The sequence below is a fragment of the Chiloscyllium punctatum genome, chromosome 42 (genome assembly GCF_047496795.1).
Source record: "Chiloscyllium punctatum isolate Juve2018m chromosome 42, sChiPun1.3, whole genome shotgun sequence".
NCBI lineage: Eukaryota > Metazoa > Chordata > Chondrichthyes > Orectolobiformes > Hemiscylliidae > Chiloscyllium > Chiloscyllium punctatum.
Window position 1 is genome coordinate 37703910 of NC_092780.1, and position 25104 is coordinate 37729013.

At 40.7% G+C, this 25104-nt stretch overlaps 1 protein-coding gene and 1 pseudogene across 2 annotated transcripts in view; both read left to right on the forward strand.

Moving 5' to 3' along the window:
* Positions 1–25104, forward strand: part of myo1d (myosin 1D) — a 545704-nt gene that overhangs the window by 318510 nt on the left and 202090 nt on the right. For both annotated transcript variants that reach the window (XM_072561832.1, XM_072561833.1), the window contains exons 17-18: positions 1865–2088; positions 7569–7713. In XM_072561832.1, coding sequence (XP_072417933.1) covers positions 1865–2088; positions 7569–7713 — 369 coding nt within the window. The remainder of the gene's footprint in view (positions 1–1864; positions 2089–7568; positions 7714–25104) is intronic.
* LOC140465516 (uridine 5'-monophosphate synthase pseudogene) lies at positions 10237–11158 on the forward strand (annotated as a pseudogene).

The window sequence follows — 25104 nt, forward strand, 5'->3', positions numbered from 1 at the left end:
TTGGAAGATCCAAGGCAGAAAATGAGGCATTCTTCTTCCAGGTGTCACGTGGTAAGGGAGTGGCAACGGAGGAGGCCCAGGACCTGCATGACCTTGGTGGAGTGGAAGAGGGAGTTGAAGTGTTCAGCCACTGGGTTGGTGCAGGTGTCCCAGAAATGTTCTCTGAAGTGCTCTGCGAGTAGGTGTCCTGTCTCCCTAATGCAGAGGAAACCACATCGGGAGCAACAAATACAATAAATGACATGTTTGGAAGTGCAGGTGAAACTTTGGATGTGGAAGGCTCCTTTGGGGCCTTGGACGGAGATGAGGGAGAAGGTATGGGCATAGACATCTCCATCCAAGGCCCCAAAGGAGCCTTCCACATCCATTAAAGTTTCACCCTGTACTTCCAAACATGTCATTTACTGTATCAATCGGTCATGATGCGGTCGCTCCCCATTGGGGAGACAGGATGCCTACTCGCAGAGCGCTGTAGAGAACATCTCTGGGATACCTGCACCAACCAGCCCCACCCCACCGTGGCTGAACACTTCAACTCCCTCTCCGATTCCGCCGAGGACATGCAGGTCCTGGGCCACCCGACGCCTAGAGAAAGAACACTTCATCTTCCGCCAACCCCAGGGCATCAATGTGGATTTCACCAGTTTCCTCATTTCCCTCCACCGCGCCCCCCCCCCACCCTACCCCACAACCTTATCCCAGATCCAACCTTTCAGTTCAGCACCGCCCTCATGATCCTGTCCTACCTGTCAATCTTCCTTCCTGCCTATCTGCTCAATCCTCCCCTCGACCTATCATCTTTACGATCACCTCCATCCACCAACTGCACTCTCGGCTACCTTCCCTCCACCAGCCCCATCCCCCTTCCATTTATCTCTCCACCCTCAAGGCTCCTAGCATCATTCCTGATAAAGGGCTCTTGTCCGAAAAGTTGATTTTCCTGCTCCTTGGATGCTGCCTGACCTGCTGTGCTTTTCCAGCACCACACTCTCGACTCTAATCTCCAGCAGATTCACCAGACACTTTCACCAGTGTCAAGCCACTGATTTCTTTGATCGGATTTCCTAATCTTAACCATGGGAAGAATGTGGGTTTTTTATTTGATGTTAAAAGTTCAGCTGTGTTAATGTAGAGAGTCTTCTCGAGGATCTTAAAAACGTTGCATCGGCTCAATGGTTAGCACTGCTGCCTCTCAGCACGAGCACCCTGAGTTTAATTCCAACCTCGGGTAACTTTGTGTGGAGTTGGCATGTTCTCCCCATGCCTGCGTGGGTTTTCTCTGGATTTCCTTCCACCGTCCTAAAATGTGCGGTTAGATGGATTGGCCATGCTAAATTGCCTATAGTGTCCAGGGATGTGCAGGCTGGGTGGGTTAGCCATGGAAATGCAGGGTTACAGAGATAGGGTAATGGGCTGAGATATTTGGAGGGAAGGTGTGGACTTGGGCTGATTTGCTTGCTTCCAAGCTGTAGGGATTCTATGATTCTATGAAATCTGGCTATCTTAGTTTTATCAATGATGAAATGGTGTGGTATAACCGACTAAAGTGAGTTATGTGGAGAAATTTGAACCTACCTGAATCAAGCAGTTTCTAACAATGTTAAGTATAATTTATAAGTGAACTGGAGAGTCCAAGTAAAGATTGTAGATAGTGCACACGATATAGGTAATCAAAAATGCACTGTTAAGCAGTGCTTAATAAGACAGTCATATCAAATTCAGAAGGAAAGATATTTGTAGGTATGTGGCTTAAACTACTTAAGGATTATAAATACTTGCACAGTTTTAACTTTTATTTGGGTATTTTGGTGTACTGTATTTCTAGTCCCTTCCCTGTAATTAAAACAACTAATTTCTTTTATAGGTCTGGAGGGGTACCATTGCTCGAATTCGCTACAAACGCACAAGAGCTGCCTACATTATTATAAAACACTACAGAAGGTACAAAGTGAAGTCTTATATCTTGGAGGTGGGCAGACGCTTCCAAAACGTTGGAAGCATGAAGAATTATGGGAAACATGTAAAATGGCCGAATCCACCCAAGATCCTGCGTAAATTTGAGGACACATTGCAGTCCATTTATCAAAGGTAACTGACTTAGCATCATTATCAGCAAAATGTGGTAATTGTGTTCTCCAATTTAAAACTTGTGATGTAATTTTTATGTTTGCCCAGATCTTCCAGTTTCTGGATGGTTGAAAACTGAATTTGTTCTGGAAGTTGTAGGTCTCTCAGAGCTCCAGATACATAGTCTTTGCTGTAATTTGGCAGCTTTACCTTCTAATAGACAATTAAGTGCCATCTGGAATGCTTCAAAAATGTCCCCAACTCTGAGTTACAGTCAGACTCTTCAGCAGGTTCTACCTTTAATGCTCAAACAGGAAATGCTTGAGAGATTCAGACCTGATCTTGCTCTTGGCACACTCTAAACCTGACTGATGATCATTCTCACTGACCCCAACACCTGACCCGCTGACCCCCCCCGAGCCACAGACATCAGATTCCCACCCACCCACCCACCCCAACCACTGCCGCCTCCATGTTGCAAGCTGCTACCTTTTAAAGCAACCTCCCCCCCCCCCCCCCCCAAAAACAAGTCTGCCTACTGACTCCACCCACCCATTCCTCTTGACTTTCACTTCTGTACTTGTCACTAACCTGGCACTGTGACCTCTCACCTACCTGCCACCATATCACCTCACTGATCTGCCGTTTGTATTGCCACACACTCAAGACACCTTACCCAGTTAGCTACCCATGACCTTATCCACACACATGCCACCAGTATCCCATCACTCATCTGCCACCCAACATCCTCCACCTACTTACCACCTACCCTTTACCACTTGTTATCCTACCCCCTCCACCACCTGGCACCATATTCTCTCTTCCACTTACCTTTACATGCTTGCTTGCTTGCTCTCAATTGTCAAAAAGGCTTTGGAATGTTTAATTTGTTTTTACTTTCTAGAATAGTACTATTATTGCTGTCAGAATGTGTTCTGCGATAACCCATTCTTATACTGTCAGTATGGTTTGCTGGACTGCTTTTGGGGTTATAGATCTTAAGAAAGTAGTCAACTATTTATCTGGTCTGGGTTCCAATCCAGATTGCAAGCTTCAGGGCAGTGTATTTTATGCTTGCGTTACAGCTGTGGAGTTTCCTCAGCATGTTTCCTCATGTTCATAAGTAGGTTCACTTTTTATAGATTAGATTCAACACATGAATTGCAACCTCCTTTCAATTTCACTGTGTGCATTTTGTATGCTCTGGTTGAACAAGTAACCCTTGAATCAATTGTATATTGCACATAATATATAGAATGCCAACCATGTTCTTTGTCATCTTTATCAGTTCGGTACTTGCAGGCTAGTTTACTTCATCAGATTTATTTCATATTAACATGCCAAATACAGGATATTATCTAAACTTCAAGAATGTATCAAAGAGCAAAGCCGTAAGAAAATTATATTCGCAAAATCTATTATTGAAATTCGAGGAACGCAATGACATTAAAACATGTTTCCTAATATATGACTGTATATCTTGCTTTCAGTAAAGGAGCTCAAGAAAGACTATGCTGTAAAATGCAGTACCTTCTGGAAATTGGTTTAACAAAAATGTAATTGTAAACTTGAAATATTAGCACTAAAGGTTTGTCCTCGCAAGCTTAATTTGGCAGCACTGAAGTATTTTTAAAGATTGTTAAGTCTGAGAACCTTTTTAGATCGGTAACCTACTGGAACAAAAGCATTGTTCTGCTAAGCTCCTCCATTATATTCTAAAGCTTTGTTTGTTCCCAGTTTCTGACATTTCCCAGTGTCAAAAGCCGTGTATTCGTTACTTGTGGCTTCCATTAAAAGCAGTGCCTGAATAGAGCAGGGTGCCTTATTGGGTAATTACAGTTGACTCAAATTTAATTTGTTGAAATAAAATCATATTTTGATTTATTTGCTTCTGACCACTCAAGAAAAATAAATTTAATTACAACTATTTTTAAAATTGCTACGACAGTTTTGGTGAAATTGGGTCAGACTTGCCTTTTTTGACACCAGATTTTTATGTAACAAAATTAGTGGCTTTAGTTCTACCCGAAGCTCAGTTTCTTCTATTTAGATGTCGGGCTCTTCAGCTTCACCAATGATTAGTAAAAGTCGCTTATTCTTTCCTGATACCGTGAAATCTGATACGTTTCAGTATGCATATTTCCAATTGGAACAAATGCACAATAAGATTCCAGGGAGCCTAAACTTCTGAACAGTAAACATTCAGAAAGTGATTGATTTTCACCCTCAGCTACACTCTTTTGTTCACCAATATATATATTTTGGACTTGGATGAGCCTTTGTGGTGAAGAAATTTACATTTGGATACCCAATAGTGAACACTAATAATAATATAAGCCAAATTCTGCTATTACACTGTATTGCCAAAACTAGACAGCATGCCACCTGTATTGTCATTGCCATTTCCATGATTTGTATACCCAGACCCATAAATTGTTCTGGATCTCCGAGAATTTCAAACTTTTTTACAATTTCAAAAGCACCCTGTTCAGTTCCTTTTACATTCAAAATAGGTGTTCTCAAGCTTGCTTACATTCAAATCCGTTGACTATATTTTGCCCTTCAGGTCATCAAATAATATCATTTACTAATTTTTAAAATTCATTTATGGGGTGTGGAAATCATGACCAGCATTTATTACCTAAGATCTAGTTGATCTTGAGAAGGTGGTGGGAAGTTGCCACCTTGAACACTGCAGTCCGTGGGATATTGGCGTATCTGTAATGCGGTTTGGAAGGAAGTTCGAGTATTTTGACACAGCAGCAGTGAAGGAATGGTGATATATTCCTTAGTCAAAATGCTGTGTGGCTTGAAGGGAAACTTGCCATGGATTTTGTACCCATGTATCTTCTGCCTTCGTCCTTCTATGTAAAGGAAATCACAGGTTTGGTGGTACTGTTTAAAGGACTTCAGTGAAGTACTGCATTGCATCTTATAGATGGCGCACAGTGCTGCATGTTTGCAGCATGGTGGATGGGTGAATACTGAAGATGGTGAAGAGGGTGGTAATTCAGTGGGCTGCTTTGTGTGGAATGGTGTTGAGCTTCAAGTGTTGTTGGAGCTGTATTTGTCCTGGCAAGTGGAGAATATACTGTCATAATCTTAATTTCTGCCTTGTAGATAGTGCACAGGGCAGTTAGGAGTTGAGTTACTAGCTGTAAGACCTCCAGCATCTGATCTGTTTTTGTAGCCACAGTATTTATGTGTGAGGTCCAGATCAGTTTTTTTTCATTGATAAACCCCAAGATATTGATAATGGAGGGTTTAGCCGTGGTAATGTTATTGAATGTCGAGGGGCAATTTTTAGATTCCCTCTCTTGTTAGAGGTTGTCATTGCCCACTATAATGTTGCACAGATATTTATTAGGATCAATTGGCTCAGATCTGACTGCATATATACTGAATGCTACCTATCCAAATAGTCACAAACAGTGCTGAACCTTGTCCAATCATTAGTGTACAAGTACAATTGTTGGAAGGAAATTCACTGACTAAGCAGCTGAAGATGGATTATGCGAGGGTACCACACTGAGAAATTCCTGCAGTGATACACTGGAACTGAGATGATTGACTTCCACTAGCCACATCTGTTTCTTTTTTTGTGTGTGTTAGATATGAGTCCAGCTTCCATCTAGCTTCAGAACCAGGTATTTTTATGCCATCTGCAGTTCTGGATATATGACTTTCTGTTCCATCACCTAAGTCATAAGCAAATGTTGTGGCCCCAATACAGATCTTTCACGAGGTGAAAATAATCATATCCTGCCAAATATGTAGTTACCTACTCTGTCTCTTTTTGCTCAGGTAATTCCAAGATGGGTCATCCACAGATATTTGCCTATCCATTACTTTAATCACCTCTTCACAAAATTGAATTAGATTTGTCAAGCATGGTCTATTCTTTACAAACATGTCCTGGGAAAAGCTTGTGTGAGCCAGTATTAACCACAAGCCCTAGGAATTAAATTCTCACCAATAAAACTGCAATGAGACATTGAACCTGGTGTTCAGAATTAACAGCACCAAGATGTAAAGGTTGTATTGCATTTTACTGACTGTCAGATTTCTTCTGATGAAGTTTATGCTTTTCATTTAATCATTACTTTTACTAATTTTATTTGTTTGCTTTCTACATGGGTTCTGAAGTTTAATAGTTTTTGCTCCTCAAAAGGCACAAAAATGAGAACACCATTTGGTACCCATATACTACACCCAGTTGGCCATAATTGCTGTATCGGAATATGTATTGACAGGTATTTGGCATATGGTGCAGTACAGAAGAAGCTGACCCTGTCTTTACTGCTAGTCTAATATTCAGGCCTATTGAAGTAGAAACATGTAGAAACTGTCTGAGTGGAGCAATTCTAACCAAGTTTACAGCTTCCCTGTTTGGGCATGCTGTGAGGGTTAATTTACTGCCACATAGATTTGCCACCGTTTGTTTCGCAAACATGGAGATGGATGGTTCAATAACTTAATTTTAGGCAAGCAGGAGTTTAAGAACACAGCAAGCCGGGCAGCATCAGGAGGTGGAGAAATCAATATTTTGGAGGTCACATCCTGCTGCTGCCCAACTTGCTGTGCACTCTCAGCCTCCTGCTTGTCTACCTTGGATTCCAGCATCTGTAGTTTTTTTTGTCAATAATTTAATTTTTCATGCAGCAAATTCACAGTCAGATGCTTATAATTTACCTATCCTCAAGGAAAGCACAATGAAAGTAGGTTTGACATCTGTTTCCCAGTTCAAAATGGGTTGGATTGGAACAGAAATTTTGATTTGCTGTTTGGAGCTGATGAAAATATTATTAGAAATGACATCAAACAAGAAGCAATGTGGGAAGATAATGGACTATATTTTGTTCTCCAATTTATACTATAGATATTTTTAGTTAGCCTGTTCAAAAACACAATGTTTGATTCAAAATTCATTTGGTAGAACTTGTAACTATGAACTGAGAGTTCAGTTCGATCTTTTACAATACAAATCCATTGGTGCACATTACAGTACAATGTGATGAGGACTCCTTTTAACTTAGCCTCGACTCACTGGAACTTTTGGCTCTGGGTCCGAATATGGTGGGTACAAATTTCAATCTAGAGTCTTGAACACAGAACCTCACCTGAGGATGTAATGCACTTTTGGAGGGACTGTCTTTCAGGTATGATATTTAGCCCAGGCCCGATCAGCTTTCTGGGCTGGATGGAAAAGATGGTATAACATTGTTGTCAAGAACAGCAGGAGAGTTTGCTCCACTATCCTGGTCAGTATTTATCCTCCAAACAATTGCACTTTTAAAAATTTGTTTGATTATTTACCCTGCTCCTAATTGGGTGTTCATTTGTGTAGAAGTTGATTATCATGTTTCCTACTAGGATTGCACTTATTGTTTTACAGGCAGTTTTGTAGGCCCTCATGTAGTGAGGCCCTGAAGACTGCTGTACAAATGAATGCCTTCCTTCACATTCAAGCTAACATGCTTTAATTCCAAATCTGCCAATAGGTGGAGAGCACTTCAGCTGATTAAGAGTATCCCACCTGCCGATTTGCTGCAGGTCAGAGCAAAGGTTGCAGCTGTGGAGAATCTGAAGGGTCAGCGGGGCGATCTGGGCCTGCAGAGAAGCTGGGAGGGCAATTACCTGGCAACTGTGAGTAACAGATTCTATTCTGGAGAATTTGCAACATCTCAGAAGGCAAAACCAGTAAAGTTTGGCAAGTGAGACATTCCAATCCAATTCATCTCCCATACTTTAAAATGGGCATCCGGTACAAACAGTATTACTGTACTGGGTGGGGTTTTCCCTTGAGATGACTCCAAATTCTTCCTCCTCTTCATTACTGATTGTCACATGTTGTTTCAAATTCCTTATGTTTCTGATCAACAGTTAAATTTTTTTTTGATATTCCAAGGAGAAGATGAAACGTCATAAACTGGTATTGCTTCCTGTAATCGTTACTGACTCCAGGTTTTAATCAAACAGTGAAGTAAGGTTTCAGTGTTAACTTCATGTACCTCCTATTCAAGGGCTTCTCATCAGAGTTTGCTCTCAGTATTGTCATTGCAATGCATTATCTCAGGTACACTGGTGTAAAGGGATTCATGACAGTGTGATTTAAACATGAACTGTTCATTAGAAGTCGAACAGACAAATTTTAGGAGTTCGCCTTACTTTATTTATGATCAACGTATTTCGATGTGGATGTGTGAACTTTCATACTCCTAGTCATCCAACATGGAAACAGACCCTTCGGTCCAACTCATCTGTGCCAACCAGATATCTCAAATTGACCATTTGCCAGCATTTGGTCCATGTCCTTCTAAACCCTTCTTATTCATGTACCCATCCAGGTAAATGTTGTAATTGTACCTGCCTCCACCACCACCTCTGGGAGCTCATTCCATACACGCATAACCCTCTGCCTGAAAAATTTGCCCCGAAGGTTTGTGATGATGCTGCTCCTTTAACAAGGTTATATCATCTTTGGTTTTCTTTTCAGGAGGTCACAAAAGTGCAGGTTCTGAAAAGTCTAGTGTTGAAGGGTTCTAGGGCCAATCTGATTAAGGTTAACAGGTAAAAGGCTTTTAAGTTTAAAAAAAAGCACATGTACAATGAAAGGAGAATGGCCAGTTCTCCCAGCTCAGTTTCTCTATGGTCTGCCTATTCATGGAAAGCAGTCAGGCAGTAAAAGCTGCTGGATCCAAAGAAGTAGGTCCATGCTAATCATCCCCTCTCTCTCTGACATCTCTCCTGTAAGACTGTGTTTGATTTTACCTATTGTGCTTAGAGGTGTTTATGGGAATTGTTGCAAGTATTGGAGCAGAGATGATCTGTCAAGTTTTCAGATAGGCCAAGTTATTCATTGTTCTGTTCTTTTTTGTTTTTGTTTCATTCGGTATCTTGTAAATAAATTCTGTTTTGCTTAAAAATAAGTGGTTTGACCAACTGCATCCCTCCTGCAATATCCGTGTTAAACCTGCTTAAAACAACTAGCAAAGTTAGGGTCTGGGCTACTTTCTTGAAATGTTTTTGGTGGTCTGGCCTGGTCCATAACTGGTCTCTTTTAAATCTATTTTCTCTCAAGTTAGACCTATGCCCTCTAGTTTTAGACTCGCCCAACCTAGGAAAAAGACCTTGGCTATTCACCCTCATGATTTTATAAATCTCTATAAGGTTACCCTTCAGCCTCTGATGCTCCAGTGGAAAAAAGCCTCAGCCTATTCAGCCTCTTCCTATATTCAACATCCTTGTAAGTCTTTTCTGCACCCTCAAGTTTAACAACTTGCTACCTATACAACAGTGACCAGAATTGTAAGCAGTATTCCAAAAGTGGCCTCACCAATGTCTTGTACAGCCACAACATGACATCCTAACTCCTATACTCAATGTATTGATCAATAAAGGCATATGTGCCAAATACTGCCTTCACCACCCTGTCTACCTACAATTCCACTTTCAAAGAATGATGAACCTGCACCCGAAGGTGTCTGTTCGGCAACACTTCCCAGCGCCCTACCATTAAGTGTATAAGTCCAATCCTGGTTTGCCTTACCAAAATGTCACACCTCACATTTAGCTAAATTATCCTTCTGCCACTCCACAGTCCATTGTCCCACTGCTCCTGTGATAGTCTGAGATAACCTTCTCCATTGTCCACTATTTTGGTGTTATCTGAAAACTTGCCAATCTTACATCCTATATTCACATCCAAATCATTTATATAAATGACAAAAGCAGTTGAACCCAGCACCTTGTGCCACACCACTGATCACAGGCCTCCAGTCCAAAAAACAATTGTCTACCACCACCCTTTCCTACCTTTAAACCAAGTTAGTATGCAATTGGCTAGCTCCCCCAGATTGCATTGATCTAACCTTACTAACCAGCCTACCATGCAGAACCTTGCTGAATGCCTTGCTGAAGTACATACAAACAATGTTTACCACTTTGTCTTCATCAATTTTCTTTGTCACGTCTTCAAAAACCTCAATCAAGTCAATGAGACATGATTTCCCACACACAAAGTCATGTTGATTATCCCTAATCAATTATTGCCTCCCCAGTGCATGTAAATCCTAATCCTCAGAATCCCTTCCAACAACGTACCCATCACTGATCCAAGGTTCATCTGTCTGTAGTTTCCTGGCTTTTTCTTACCACTTTTCTTGAATAATGGTGCCACATTTGCCAACCTCCAGTCTTCTGGCACATCACCCATGGTTATCAATGAACAATGGCACAAATCATTTGGTGGAAGATACAATCAACCCAAGAGAAATCTGTCTTATTATTGAGGATCTTGTCACAAGTGGTTCCTGTGTCTTGGACACTGCAGACATCCTTTGTAAGGAAGGATTAAAGATCACTGATGCAGTTATTGGACCTAGAGCAGGGAGGAAGAACCAGGTTAGAAAAGAAATGGATATGTTTACACCTTGTTTGTTCCCTATCCAAATTATTAGAAATTATATACAGCCAAGGAAAACCTGAAAGTATCAAGACATTCTTTCGAAAAAGCACGTTGCCAGCAGTGAGTAAAAGGATGAATGATTCAACAAAACAGCCTAATAGCCAGCCTGATGGAACACTTGCCAATAAAAACCTTGTCAAAAATGTAGTTATGGTTCTTGTGTCAGCTTCCTGGGGTCTACCCAATCACAGCAAACCTTTTTAAGACAATGGAATAGAAGCAACCCAACTTGTGTCTTGCTGCTGATGTTACAACCTCAAAAGAGTTGCTACAACTGGCTAGTTCGCTGAGTAGTGAGATCTGCAAACTGAAAACATATGTTAACACCTTGAATGATTTGAATCTAGATGTGTTCAGAGAGCTAAGAGCAATTCCTGACCCAGCATGAATTTGAAGATCGAAAGTTTGCAGGTATTGGGAATACTGTTAGACACCAGTGTGTGAGGGTGAGTATTCAGAATTGCTTCGTGGTCTGAATGCACATGTGATTCCTGGCCCTGGGGTAGTGAGAGGATTGAAGGAAACTGGATTGCATCTGAACTTGGGGTGCTTGCTGAAATGAGTTCCAAAGGTTCCCTTGCAACTGGGGACTTCACTAAAACAGCTGTAATTAAATTATTCTAACTTATTGCTAAATGAACCAAGTGAGAAGTGGAATTGGAGTATCTTTATCAGAAGGTCTTTTTGCAACAAATCAAGGCCTTTGTTATACTGAGATTATGGAAGGAAATAGTTTCATTTTCCTGCCTGATTATAGCTTCTTAATTGAAATGTATATTATAGAACCATACAGTGAGTACAGGAGGTGACCCTTCACCTGTTGTGTCTGTTCCTACCCTCATCTCAGCTTGTGCCACTCTCCTATGAAACCCTATGATTTGTTCTTTCCAAAAAATTGAATTTTAAAAAAACAGGATAATCATGGCAGTTTGAGCATTGGTGGTTGGCCAATATTTATTACCCATCCCTAATTGCCAGAGGTGGTAGTGAGCTGCGTTCTTGAAAGACTGCAGTTTAAGAGAAAACTTTATAGCAAAAGCCTTGTAAGGATGACAAAAACCAATAAATTAGTAAACTTTGCTCTGAACATAGTAGAGTCACAGGAATCAATCTTAAAAGAATCTAGTGATCACTATTCTAATACTTTACTTTTCAGTATTATAACCAAATCACTTTGGTTTCCTCCACCCCCTTTAATAGTTTAAAGCCTCCCAAGTAGCACGAGCAAATCTCCCCACCAGGATATTGGTCCCCTCCCAATTCAGGTAGAAACTATCCCTCTTAAACAAATCACTTCTACCCCTTGCCCCCTGCACCAGCTCCTCAGCCACATATTCATTTGCTATATCCTTCTATTTTTGCCGTTACTAGCCCATGAAACCGGCAGTAGTCCAGTCTCAAGTGCCTGTATTTTAGATCCCTGCCTAATTTCCTATATTCTCTATGGTGAACCCCATCCTTTTCCCTATCTATGTCATTGGTTTCAACCTGCAAAATAACTTCCTGCTGGTCACTCCATTTTCGGAGCATTCTACAGCTGCTCCGAGAGATCCTTGACACTGGCACAAGGGAGGCAACACATCATCCTGATATCTCGCTGACGGCTGCAGAAACATCTGTCTGTGCACCAGACTAGATAGTCCCCAGTGAGTACTGTGAGGCTATCCTCCCTATGGTATCCAAAATGGCTTACCAGTTTGAGATGGGGATAGCCACAGGAGACTCCTGCACTACCTGGCTACCTCTCCTACCATTTCTAGCAGTCAATCATCTACCTGTATGTATCTGTGATGTCTCCACCCTGCTGAAGCTGCCATCCATCAGACCTCCTTGCTCTTGTAAATTCCTCATTGTCTCTAACTGCTGCTCCAACTGATCCATGCAGTCTAATAGGGTTCGCAACCAAACTCTTTCTGCAAATGTAGTCTCCAGGAACTTTCAAAATCTCCCAGGTCTCCCACATCTGACAGGAAGAGTGCATTACCCTACCAAAAGCCATTTCTGTCCCTTTAACAATCTGCAGAGCCAGAAATTACTTAAAAACAAACACACAGCATGCTTTGCTCAAAAACTACTATTAGCGTAGACTTACTGCACAAAAACAGTGCTGTGGGATAACTTAGTACCAATCATGAATATTAAAAGTCAATTGAGAGAGATCACAGTGTAAACTTAAATGAAAAAAAAACCCTCACCTTACTCGCTATTATAAACTTGCATTAAAAAGGATTAAGATTTATAAGTTATATAAGTCTTAAAAATTAACTGATCAGGCTCAAAAACCAGAGTAGTATTCTGTAGTTTCGGGCAGCGTTTTTTTTTGTTCTAAATCAGTGAAACCTCTGCAGCTCAGTGATTAACTCCATTTAATCACTCAGGAAGCTTTTGTCTTCAAAAATGAAGATTATTTCTCATGCACTTCACATTACGTCTGAAGCATTTAACTCACCTATGCTATTTCTCTCTCACAAAATTAGGTACCTTTGCTATAAGAAAATGTTAACATCTTCACTTTTTGGTGCAGGACTAATGTTTCTTAGTTGTTTTTATGCTTTGGCTGGTGTGAAAGAATTAAAAACACACACATTCCTCAGCAGCTGCAAAGGTTGATGTGGTGGATCTGGCCAGAGTTGGATTTCTCAGGTGAATCAACTTAAAAGAAAGAGCCCTTCTTTCTTTCTTCCGGGTGTTGCAAATAGGTACATTAGCTGCATAGCAATCTGATGCTTTTTCTTGTAAATGCTCTTGATTGCCATTTTACATCATCGAATATGTCCATTACCAAGGATAATGAGTGCTGCTTTATCATGTGACTGCCCATGAACAGTCAGGACAAGGCCCAAATAAGATGCTGTGGTAATTCCCATTTAGCAGTCTGGATTATCATGCCTCAGTCATTTTGATTTTATTCAACCATTGGTCATTGTTTTTTTTGAAAGTGAAACTAACATATATTACACTGAAGGTGTCGAATGTGGTTTGTTTACTTTCAGCTGATTCACAGTGGCTCAATCAGAAAGTAGGCTGTCTTTGCTTTCTCTAGAGATAGTGTAGTTTCTTCACCCATAAAAGGTACCAGGTGGCCCTCAGAAGCCATGTTGATTTTTAGTCTTTAAAATGTAGGTTTTAGATTATAACTTTAATATTATCATGGCGTTACAAGCTTTAATAACCATGAAGGTTGCCCACTAGGGAGTAGTTGGAAACCCGGTATAGTTCTTTAAATACGTTCTGTTAACTGTGATAGATTAGTCATTCTGATATCATAACCACTCTCCCTGAAGGAAAAGCCCCTAAAACCTGTGTATAATACTTACTGATCTGACTCGTATTCCTCATAACAGTGCTCAGTGTGACAAGTGCACTCATTTCAAGTATGATTGCTTTATTTTAAACCTGTTTCCCCATCTGGGCTAGTGATTTGATGGATATTGAGAACTGTCAGTGCAGTTTAACAATTTGGAATATTAAAAAATAACTTGAATTTGCTGCAAATGTTGCAATGAGCATTAAATGTACGAAACTGGCACTGGGTCAATTTCAGTATTTTGTCATCACTGATCTATGGGTAAGAAGAAGTTAATAATCCTAATTAGAGAAGGTAAATGGTCCAGATCCTATGTTAATTTAGGTACGTTAAATGTCACACTAGATCTGGCAATGATTGGCTCCAATGTCATATAAGTATGAATGGTGTTTTTTAAAGCATTTGTTATTTTTTTCTCTTGAAAGATCTCTACTGCTCTCGTATTGTTTTAAGCTCTCATTGACCATGAGCTTCAACTCTCAGACTGAGGTAATTTCAGGCTATAGGTTTCAGCTTTCTCTGTATGGCACTAAGTTTAAGTTCTATTATTTATTGGAAATGTTTTAATTCATAAAATTCTCTAATGTACCTTAGTAGTTGAAACAAAGTGTGCTGAAACGACATTGAACCAGGACGTGTCATTATGACGTTTATAGCTCCCCCGAATTACATTTAAATAATGCACAGGAGGTAAAGCACTCTTTATGGTTAATGTGTGCAAATAATTCATTCTCCTCCAATTCCACACCTTTCAAAATGTGAAATTGAGTTCATGTTGAGATAAGTTTTGCCTAGAGCAGTATCCCAGTTGTCACTTGCTTTTAAGACCAATTTGATCTGACCCTGGCTGTTGCTGCAGATACAAAAGACAAATATTCCCAGGTTTTGTCATTTCCTTAAATATCTCTGTTTAGTGTACTCCAAATATTTGCGCATTTATGCATCTCAGAGGTGGGTGAGGATATGTGGTAATTTGACACCAAAATTAAGATTATATTGTTTCGTTTATTTCAAGAACTGTGTGAACTAATATTCCAGAATATTAGGTTATAGTCAAGCTGCTTTATTTGGAAATACCAGCTTTCGGACCACTGCTCCATCATCCACAACCATCTGATAAAGGAGAACCACTCCAAAAGCTAGTGCTTCCAAATAAACCTGTTGGACTATAATCTGGTGTTGAGAGATTTTTAACTTTGTCCACCCCAGTCCAACACTGGCTCCTCCAAGTCATGGTGAACTAATGTGATTGTGATAAAGAAGGTTTCAACTTATCTGGAAGAAGGTATTTGTAGAAATTGGCTACAGAACAGAAGTGTATCGATGTATCCGCCATGTCAGTGCCAGCTGTTCGCAATAGCAACTTAATTAGGCCTGTTTCCTTTCTATTTTTACCTAGCCCTGGAAATCTTTTCCCCTTAGATAATTACCTCATTCTCTTTTCAAAGCCAGGATTGAATTTGCCACCATCAAAGCGATGAAGAATCTTAACTTTCTTCAGGACCCAATTTAATCCTGAGCCTCTGACCGAATGCAGGAAATAGCAATTTCCCTGATCTGGGCATTTCAATGTCTCATGGCACAACACACAAACAGCAATATTGATTGTAATTCTAAATCCAGTCTGGGTGTATCCATTTATGAAAAGCATCAATCTAGGTCCCATTGTCAACCATTTATCAGACAAAAATAAATCCCTTGCCTTAAGAGGAGACTGGCTTGTTAGCATTGACTCATTGGTCAGGGGTTATAATTCTCACACTGGGTCAATGTAGGGACTGTGAGAGGTCCCAGGTTTAAATCTCAAGTGAGATGAGGTCTTCGACTCTGACCTTTGGCTGTTCAGTGGTTGGCACTGCTGTCTTACTGCACCAGGAGCCGGAGTTTGATTCCATCCTTGGGTGACTGTTGTGTGGAATTTACACATTCTTCCTGTGTCTGTGTGGTTTCCCTCCAGGTGCTCGGTTTCCTCCCACAGTCCAAAGATATGCAGGTTAAGTGGATTGCCCATGCTAAATTGCCCATAGTGTCCAGGGATGTGTAGGTGAGGTGGATTAACCAAGGTAAATGTAGGGTTACGGGGTTAGAGATAGGGGCTGAGTCTGGCTAGGATGCAGTTTGGAATGTTGAGGCAGGCTCAATGGGCCAAATGACCCCTCTTTGCACTGTAGGGATTCTGTGACTGGGGTGCTGATGTCTAGAATGTGGGGAGAGAGTAAACAGCGTAAACCGGTGAATAATTGCAGCAACCCTGGGATTTGAATGCATTGCAAAGTAAAGCTATCCCTCTGGTGATTGCTTGGCATGTACTAAACATTGACTGATCAATATGAACTTTTATTAGTGATTAGGTGTCATTGACCTGAAAAGGGAACTCTTCACCAATTCACCTTGACCTGTTGAAAATTTCAAGGATTTTTATTTTTAATTCAGATTTCCAGCATCTGCAATGTTTTATATATGTGTTACATTTGTGGTTGTCTGAAAAGTAAAGACCAATTAATTCCTAATAACTGAACATGCAAAAGTAATGCGTTTTTTCTTGTATGGATTGGTCATTGTTGATATTTACCTATGATAATGCCTAAAAAAACACCTTTTTACTTTTAAAAGAGGGGGAGGTGTGGCATTGCTTGTCAAAGATAGTATTACAGCGGTGGAAAGGACGATGGATGAAGACTCTCCATCTGAGGTAGTTTGGGCTGAGGTTAGGAATAGGAAAGGTGAGGTCACCCTGTTAGAAGTTTTCTACAGGCCTCCTAATAGTCTGAGAGACGTAGAAGAAAGGATTGCGAGGATGATTCAGGAGAAGAGTGAAAGTAATAGGATGGTTGTTATGGGGGCCTTTAACTTTCCTGATATTGACTGGGAAAGCTATAGCTTGAGTTCGTTAGGTGGGTCGGTGTTTGTCCAATGTGTGCAGGAGTGTTTCCTGACACAATATATAGACAGGCCAACAAGAGGTGAGGCCATACTGGATTTGGTTCTGGGTAACGAACCAGGCCAGGTGTTAGAATTGGAGGTAGGTGAGCACTTTGGGGACAGTGACCACAATTCGGTGACTTTTACTCTAGTGATGGAGAGGGATAAGTGTGCACTGCAGGGCAAGAGTTATAGCTGGGGGCAGGGAAATTATGATACGGTGAGGCATGACTTAGGATGCGTGGCTTGGAAAAGTAGGCTTCAAGGCAAGGGCACAATTGATATGTGGAGCTTGTTCAAGGAGCAACTATTGAGTGTCCTTGATAAGTATGTAACTGTCAGGCAGGGAGGAAAGGGCCGTGTGAGGGAGCCATGGTTTAATAAGGAATTGGAATCCCTTGTTAAAGGGAAGAGGGCAGCCTATGTAAAGATGAGGCGTGAAGGTTCAATTGCAGCGATTGAGAGTTATAAGGTAGCCAGGAAGGATATGAAGAGAGAGGTAAGAGCAGCAAGGAGGGGACAAGAAAAGTCCTTAGTTGGTAGCATTAGGGAAAACCCAAAGGCTTTCTATAGGTATGTCAGGAATAAAAGAATGACTAGGGTAGGAATAGGTCCAGTCAAGGATAGTAGTGGGGAGTTGCGTGTGGAGGCTGAAGAGATTGGGGAGACACTGAATGAAAACTTTTCATCAGTATTCACTCAGGAACAGGACATTGTTGCCGATGTGAATACTGAGTCACAATTAATTAGAATGGACGGCTTTGAGGTATGTAGGGAAGAGGTGTTGGAAATTCTGGAAAGGGTGAAAATAGGTAAGTCCCCTGGGCCTGCTGGCATTTATCCTAGGATTCTCTGGGAAGCAAGGGAGGAGATTGCAGAACCATTGGCCGTGATTTTTATGTCCTTGTTGTCTACAGGAATAGTGCCAGAAGACTGGAGGATAGCAAATGTGGTTCCCTTGTTCAAGAAGGGGAGTAGGGATAACCCTAGTAACTATAGGCCGGTGAGCCTCACTTCTGTTGTGGGCAAAGTCTTAAAGAGAATTGTAAGGGATAGGATTTATGAACATCTCGATAGGAATAATGTGATCAAGGATAGTCAGCATGGTTTTGTGAAGGGTAGATCATGCCTCACAAACCTTATTCAATTCTTTGAGAAGGTGACTAAGGAGGTGGACGAGGGTAAAGTGGTAGATGTGGTGTATTTGGATTTTAGTAAGGCGTTTGATAAGGTTCCCATGGTAGGCTACTGCAAAAAATACGGAGGTATGGCATTGAGGGTGAGTTGGAGGTTTGGATTAGGAATTGGCTGGCTGGAAGAAGACAGAGGGTAGTAGTTGATGGTAAAGGTTCATCTTGGAGTGCAGTTACTAGCGGTGTTCTGCAAGGATCTGTTTTGGTACCATTGCTGTTTGTCATTTTTATAAATGACCTGGAGGAGGGGCTAGAAGGTTGGGTGAGCAAGTTTGCAGATGATACGAAAGTCGGTGGAGTTGTTGACAGTGAGGAAGGATGTGTCAGGTTACAGCGGGATATAGATAAGCTGCAGAGCTGGGCAGAAAGGTGGCAAATGGAGTTCAATGTGGGTAAGTGTGAGGTGATTCACTTTGGTATGAGTAACAAAAAGATGGGGTACTGGGCTAATGGTCGGATACTTGGTAGTGTGGATGAGCAGAGGGATCTTGGTGTCCATGTACACAGATCTCTGAAAGTTGCCACCCAGGTAAATAGTGCGGTGAAGAAGGCATATGGCGTACTGGCTTTTATTGGTTGAGGAATTGAGTTCCGGAGTCCTGAGGTCATGTTGCAGTTGTATAAGACTCTGGTGCGGCCGCATCTGGAGTATTGTGTGCAGTTTTGGTCGCCATACTATAGGAAGGATGTGGAGGCACTGGAGTGGGTGCAGAGGAGGTTTACCAGGATGTTGCCTGGTATGGTAGGAAGATCGTATGAGGAAAGGCTGAGGCACTTGGGGCTGTTTTCATTGGAGAAAAGAAGGTTTACGGGTGACTTGAGGTGTACAAGATGATTAGGGGTTTTGATAGGGTTGACAATGAGAACCTTTTTTCCACGTATGGAGTCAGCTATTACGAGGGGGCATAGCTTTAAATTAAGGGGTGGTAGGTATAGGACAGATGTTAGGGGTAGATTCTTTACTCAGCGAGTTGTGAGTTCATGGAATGCCCTGCCAGTAGCAGTGGTGGACTCTCCCTCTTTATGGAGAAAGTAAGGACTGCAGATGCTAGAGATCAGAGCTGAAAATGTGTTGCTGGAAAAGCGCAGCAGGTCAGGCAGCATCCAAGGAACAGGAGAATTGACGTTTCGGGCATCAGCCCTTCCTGAAGGGCTCGAAACGTTGATTCTCCTGTTCCTTGGATGCTGCCTGACCTGTTGCGCTTTTCCAGCAACACATTTTCAGCTCTCCCTCTTTATGGGCATTTAAACGGGCATTGGATAGGCATATGGAGGATAGTGGGCCAGTGTAGGTTAGGTGGGCTTGGATCGGCACAACATCGAGGGCCAAAGGGCCTGTACTGCGCTGTATTTTTCTATGTTCTATGTTCTACTTGTACAATGCACATGAAACGATGGAGAGAGGAGCAGTAAAATAATGCTGGAACTGTTAATGACAGAGAAAGGCTGCCACAGCGTGTCAGTGAGAGTTAAGAAATTAATTACATTTCTGTAGCACCTATCTGAAACTCAGGAGGTGCTAAAGTGCTTCACAGCTAATCAGGCACTTCTGAAATATAGTCATGTTGTAATATCATAAAATATAGCAGCCAGTTTCTGCAGGCAAAGTCACAAACTGAACTCGGATAAATGGCCAGGCTGTTGGTCTGGGTATAGGATACTAGAATAGTTTCTCATCTTAATTCAAATTGTACTATGAAATCTTTAAGTTTGAATCTTTCAGCAGGTATATCCTCATCTTAAGAACTCATTGAAAAGTAAGGTCCTTTGAGAGTGCAATATTCCCTCAGTATTACGGGAGAGCTTTGCCTATTTTATATCTTCAAGTCCCTGGGTGGGTTGAACCTGATTTTGTAACTCATCTGCAATCAAGAGGTCAAGACTGATATCTAAAAGGATAGTAAATCTATTTTTCCATGTTTACAGATGTGGGCATCACTGACTAGGCGAGCATTTATTGCCCAGCCCTAATTGCCCTGGAGAAAATGGTGGGAAACTGTCATCTTGGACAGGTGCAGTCCATTTGGCATAAGAGCAATGCTTTTAGGAAGAAAGTTTCAAGCTCCAGAGACAGTGAAGGAACTTTGATATGTTTTCAATTGGGAGAGATGTTGTTTAAGAAGCATTGGTGAGTTGCTGGAGTCCATCTTGCCACATGCTGCTGTTACTGTGCATTGGAGGTGAAGGGAGTGAATGTTGAAGATGTTGAATAGGAAACCACGGGCGTGAGCTGCTTTATCATGGATTGGGTTACGATTCTTGCATGTTATTGGAGCTGCACTCATCCAGGCCAATTGAGAGTGATCCATTATATTCAACTGTTACCCATTAAATTGTAATTAGAACTCATACAGCGACAGTTAGATAGGTTTTGCTGAAAAATTAAAACCATGTTAAATGTGTGATAGTAAACTATTGCTCAGTAACCTTCCTTTCTTTGTACCACAAAGTACCAATGATCCAGAATTTTATGGAGAAAATAAAAATGAAATTTTAAAGCAGACATTACTCAAAAATGGGTAGATGATCAGCACCCAGCCACTGTTATCCTTGTGGAGGAAGGAGCTCTCCACCAGTTTCCCTGTGAATGTCAAGGAATTGCATTTTCAATGTCAAAAAAATTAAACTTAGCAGAAACTTCAGGGCTCTTATTCAATTTATGGATCATTTTAATGACTGGATTAATGTTCCTGCAATCACTGTCAATCTCAAAGGCCCAGAGAGTACAATTAAAAATATTGGGTCTCACTGCTGCAGGTATTGGTCTCATGCTTTGTTCAATGCAGAATTCTTTCAACCTGATGCCCCTTTCAGAAAATTCTGGACTAGTATAAAATAGTTATAATGAATTGAAGTGAAAATGTAATAAATTATTCAAGAGATATTTTTCAGTGTTTAAGTATCACAAAAGAAAACACAACCAGAGTCCCCCGCTTTCCTGTGACTCAATGTTGTGACACCTGGTACCTTCTTCATCTGAAATCAGTTACGGTTATGCAACTATAGTCATTTGAATCAAATGTCGTTGCAGTAAGTTCTTATTTGCCAAGAGTAATCAGTGAGATCACTGTACCCTCCCACTCATGTTTGAGTTATTTTGTATCACTGTTCGATGTTGAGTGCTACTGTAATCTTGATAATACCCATAATATAATTTCAGTTCTCCTCATTAAAATTGCTGCTATATTACAATCAGCTCCATGTTAGTTGTTGTAACAAAGCAATGATTACCTCCAGTGATGGATAGAATAGAAGACATCCTAATGCTGGCCTAAAACTTTATAATCATAGTCTGATATAGTTTTAGTTTTTGCTTGGATCCCTGTGTATAAGTTTTGCCTTAAGTTTTTCCATTCATGGTTAAAGTACACAATTAAAAATCTTCTACCAGTTAGGAAAAAAATTAATGATTTACATTCATTGTCCAATGCACAATAACAGTAACACTTTGTTGCATTGATTTCTACAAATTAACTGTATTTATGAAAAACATCAATACAACTGAATTTGTTATGCAAATTTATCAATATGCACCATTTTAAAAAAAACACTTGACAATACTTGCTATTAATTCAAAATCTACATAGGGAGGAGATGAAGCCTCCAGTTTCCTGCATCTCATTTATTCTGCAAGAGCTGCTGAGCATTGGTTGGCGAGATGACAAAAAAAAACCATAGTTAAAAATAGACTGAGGATTCTTTTTAAAAGCAGGGAATAATATGTGTTGAAGTTTCCGCTACTGATTTTCAACTGAAGGATGGGGACGTTTAAGAAATGGTTTGCAAAAGAGAATACACATGAACCTGGAAACCAGAGTAACTAAGAGCAAGTAGAATGTGGTGACAGGATCTCCATACTAGAGAAGATGTCAGCAAGGGAGGTTTGTGTAAGTTGGAAATGTTGTAGTCTGGAGCTCAAGAAGCATGGAAGGCATTGAAGTTTAGATACAGTAAAAGTGTGGAATACATCAAGGGAAGTGGTAGGTATATTCAAAGGTTGTACATGATAGTCTTGAGAGAGTTGCTGAACAGGAGGGCCAGCCATTGAGAGCAACTGGAGGCAACTCAGCCAACTGGAGGATTGGGGAGAGAGACAATAACGAGCATTCAAGGTGAGAGGAGAAAGGTTTAACTGGGATACATGCAGAAAGTACTTTACAAAGAAGGTGGTAGGTGCCTGGAACGTGTTGCCAGCAGAGGTAGTCGAGGCAGGCACAGTAGATTCATTTAAGGACAGATGCATGAGGAGGTGGGGAGCACAGGGATACAGATGCTTAGGAATTGGGCAATAGGTTAAGATAGTGGATTTGGATCGGCACAGGCTTGGAGGGCCGAATGGCCTGTTCCTGGGCCGTACATTTTCTTTCTTCCTTTCTTTCATTAACAAGACAGCTTCAGCTCATGATGAGTTGGGAGGCTGATGGGGTCATTAGAGGAATTTGAGAAGTTTAAAGAAACTTGTAGACTGGTATTCAGTAGCTTTCTAAAAGACACGAATGAAGAAGAAAATGGATCCTTTTGTAATCAGGAGGGAGTTTAAAGCTACATTTGCTGCAAGTCCAACTGCTTGTGCCTTTGACACTTCTAGCAACACTTATCAATTAGTTGCTGCATTCAGTGCACTTTATGCACTTAGTCCAACCATCAACCCCCGGAGTCAGTAGATGGTGAAAAATTAACCATCTGAAATACACTGCTGAAAGTTGTACTCCTGTGTAATGGACATCTGCACCTTCATGCTTGACACTCCATCCTACACTACTTGTCATAAGTTGATGAACATTCACCACTTCAGCTTGAGAAGGCCAAAGACTGCTTAGCAAATAGCAAGATACTTGGCGATGATGGATCTCAGTTGAACTACTCATGCAGAGAAAGTTGAATCTATTGTGACACCCTTATGGCTTTCTCCTCCTCTGATGGAAAGTAGGTTCTCATTTACATGAAGTAGGTGATGTAAAAATCACCATCCTATTGCTTTTTTAACAAGCTACAGAGGTGACTGCACCAACTACAGAAACATTTTTCTGCTTAGTGCCATGTGGAAGACATTTGCTGGGGACATAGTTAAACGCCTCTTCTCTCATTGTGGACCAAGTGTACCTGGAGCATGTGTGGTTTCTGTAGCAGTGCATCTGCTGTGGTTATGATCTTCAATGTCAGCAGCAAGAGAAATGCAGGGACTATGGTTACACTTACATTGTTGTATGACTGTGAATCATGGACAACTTACAAATACCAAGAAAAGATGCTCAACAATTTCCATGTTTGCTGTTTGTAGTTAAGTGTGGTTTTATTTTGGCTGGCTAAAATCACTAATAGATGCTGTTGTGGTAGATCGGCTTTGGTCTAGGTGAATGGTGAAATTGGAATTAACGATGTGAATGGCTGACATCTGTTCCTGTAATCCTATTTCTTACAAGGGAAGGCATATTGGTGTTTCAGTGAAAGCTAAGTCTCATAATCATGTTAGTGTTATGCTTCAAATGGAAATGCAGAAATTTGGAAGGAAAACAAGGGCACCAAATTGTATTAGGCAAAATTTAAAAAGATAAGTGAGCTAACTCAAATTAATTTTTAAAACGTTGTGATAATTAAAAGTAGCTAGGACATCATCCAATTAGATATGTTCCAGGAGAAATGAGGAACATGTAAAAGATGCTTAGAAACTGCCTTTCAGTTTCTGTTGAAACTGAATGTGTACCTTTGGCCTGAAGTTTGGTTAATATTATGTCTATTTTCAGAAAGGGAAATAGAGCTAACTTTTGCGTAATAAAAGTTTTTAGGCCAGTTATTTTAATATCCATGGTAGAGAATGTTTTGAAACCAGAACATGAATTACTAAATATCCAGTTGAAGAGGAAATAATTTGGTTATAGTTATTGCAGAAAGACACATTTGGCTTAATGCACCCAATCAAGCAAACAATGATATGATGCAGCAGAGAAATGCAATTGGCTTTCAAAAGTCAAAGTACCAAGTTACTGAAGAATTTCAGGAATGTGTCATTAGCAAATTGGATTAAACCTATTAAAAGAAAAATAGTGAATGGGAATTTCTTGGGATGGCTTTGCTAGTCTATTCTGTTGGACAATTTCTGTATGTTGTGTACATCAGTGATCTAGACACTGTTAGATAAACTAGTTTCCAAATTTGCCAATAATATTAAAATAGGAAAAACATACAGAATAGTGCATAATGAAAGCAAAAGGAAAAGTAAGCGGATAGTGATAGACTAGTGGAATAGCAAATAAATGGTCATTGGATTTCTTTGTCTGTATATGAGTATTTTAGGAAGTAAGTGATGATCATGCTTTGAAGAATGTCTAGATAATGTGGAACAGCAGAGGAGTATGGTGTTTCAAGCTCATGATTTTCTTAACATTGAAAGCATCATCTGAAGTCTGCAAGACCATGAAACTGTTCATGCAATATTGGGTTTGGTGGCAAGATGTATGAAATATGAAGGCTGAAATATGATGCAAGTCTATATGAAACCTTTGGGAAACGTGCAATTTTAGCCTAGCACTGCAGGAATGATATTAAGGCAAATCAACCAATACAAAACAGATTGAGAAAGTTGCTGCTTTGCACAACGATACACAAAGGTGTCAACAGAGCAATAGTTTTCTTTCCATCAGATTGAGATTTTTATGCACGACAAAATACTATAAGGAATAGGAGTATGAGTAGACCCATTAAACCTCTTCGACTCTTTATTTTAATCATGGTTAATCTGTGGCCTCAAAACCACTTTTCTGCCTGCTTCCCATAATTCTCAGTTGCCAATTAATGTCTATCACAACCTTAAGTATGTTCTATGATAGAGCATTCACAATCCTCAAGAGCTGACCCGTTTATTCCCATTCTTTGGTGCTCTCCTTCCCTCCCTATGACACCAAATACGGTCTGTACTAATCCATGCCACTGCACAATGTCGCTTAACTCCTCATCCCAAAAAGATTCCCTAGATATCAAAACAGTTCCATAGATTTTGGACCTGCCCTGATCTCTGCACACCTCGATCATGAAAATCTCTCAAGAGTGGAGTGATTTCTCTGGGCTGTTACCTCCACAAAACACAAACTGAACATTATCCCCTCTCCCCTTAAAATGGTCAGTGTTGTGTTTAAGGGTTGGGCTTCCAA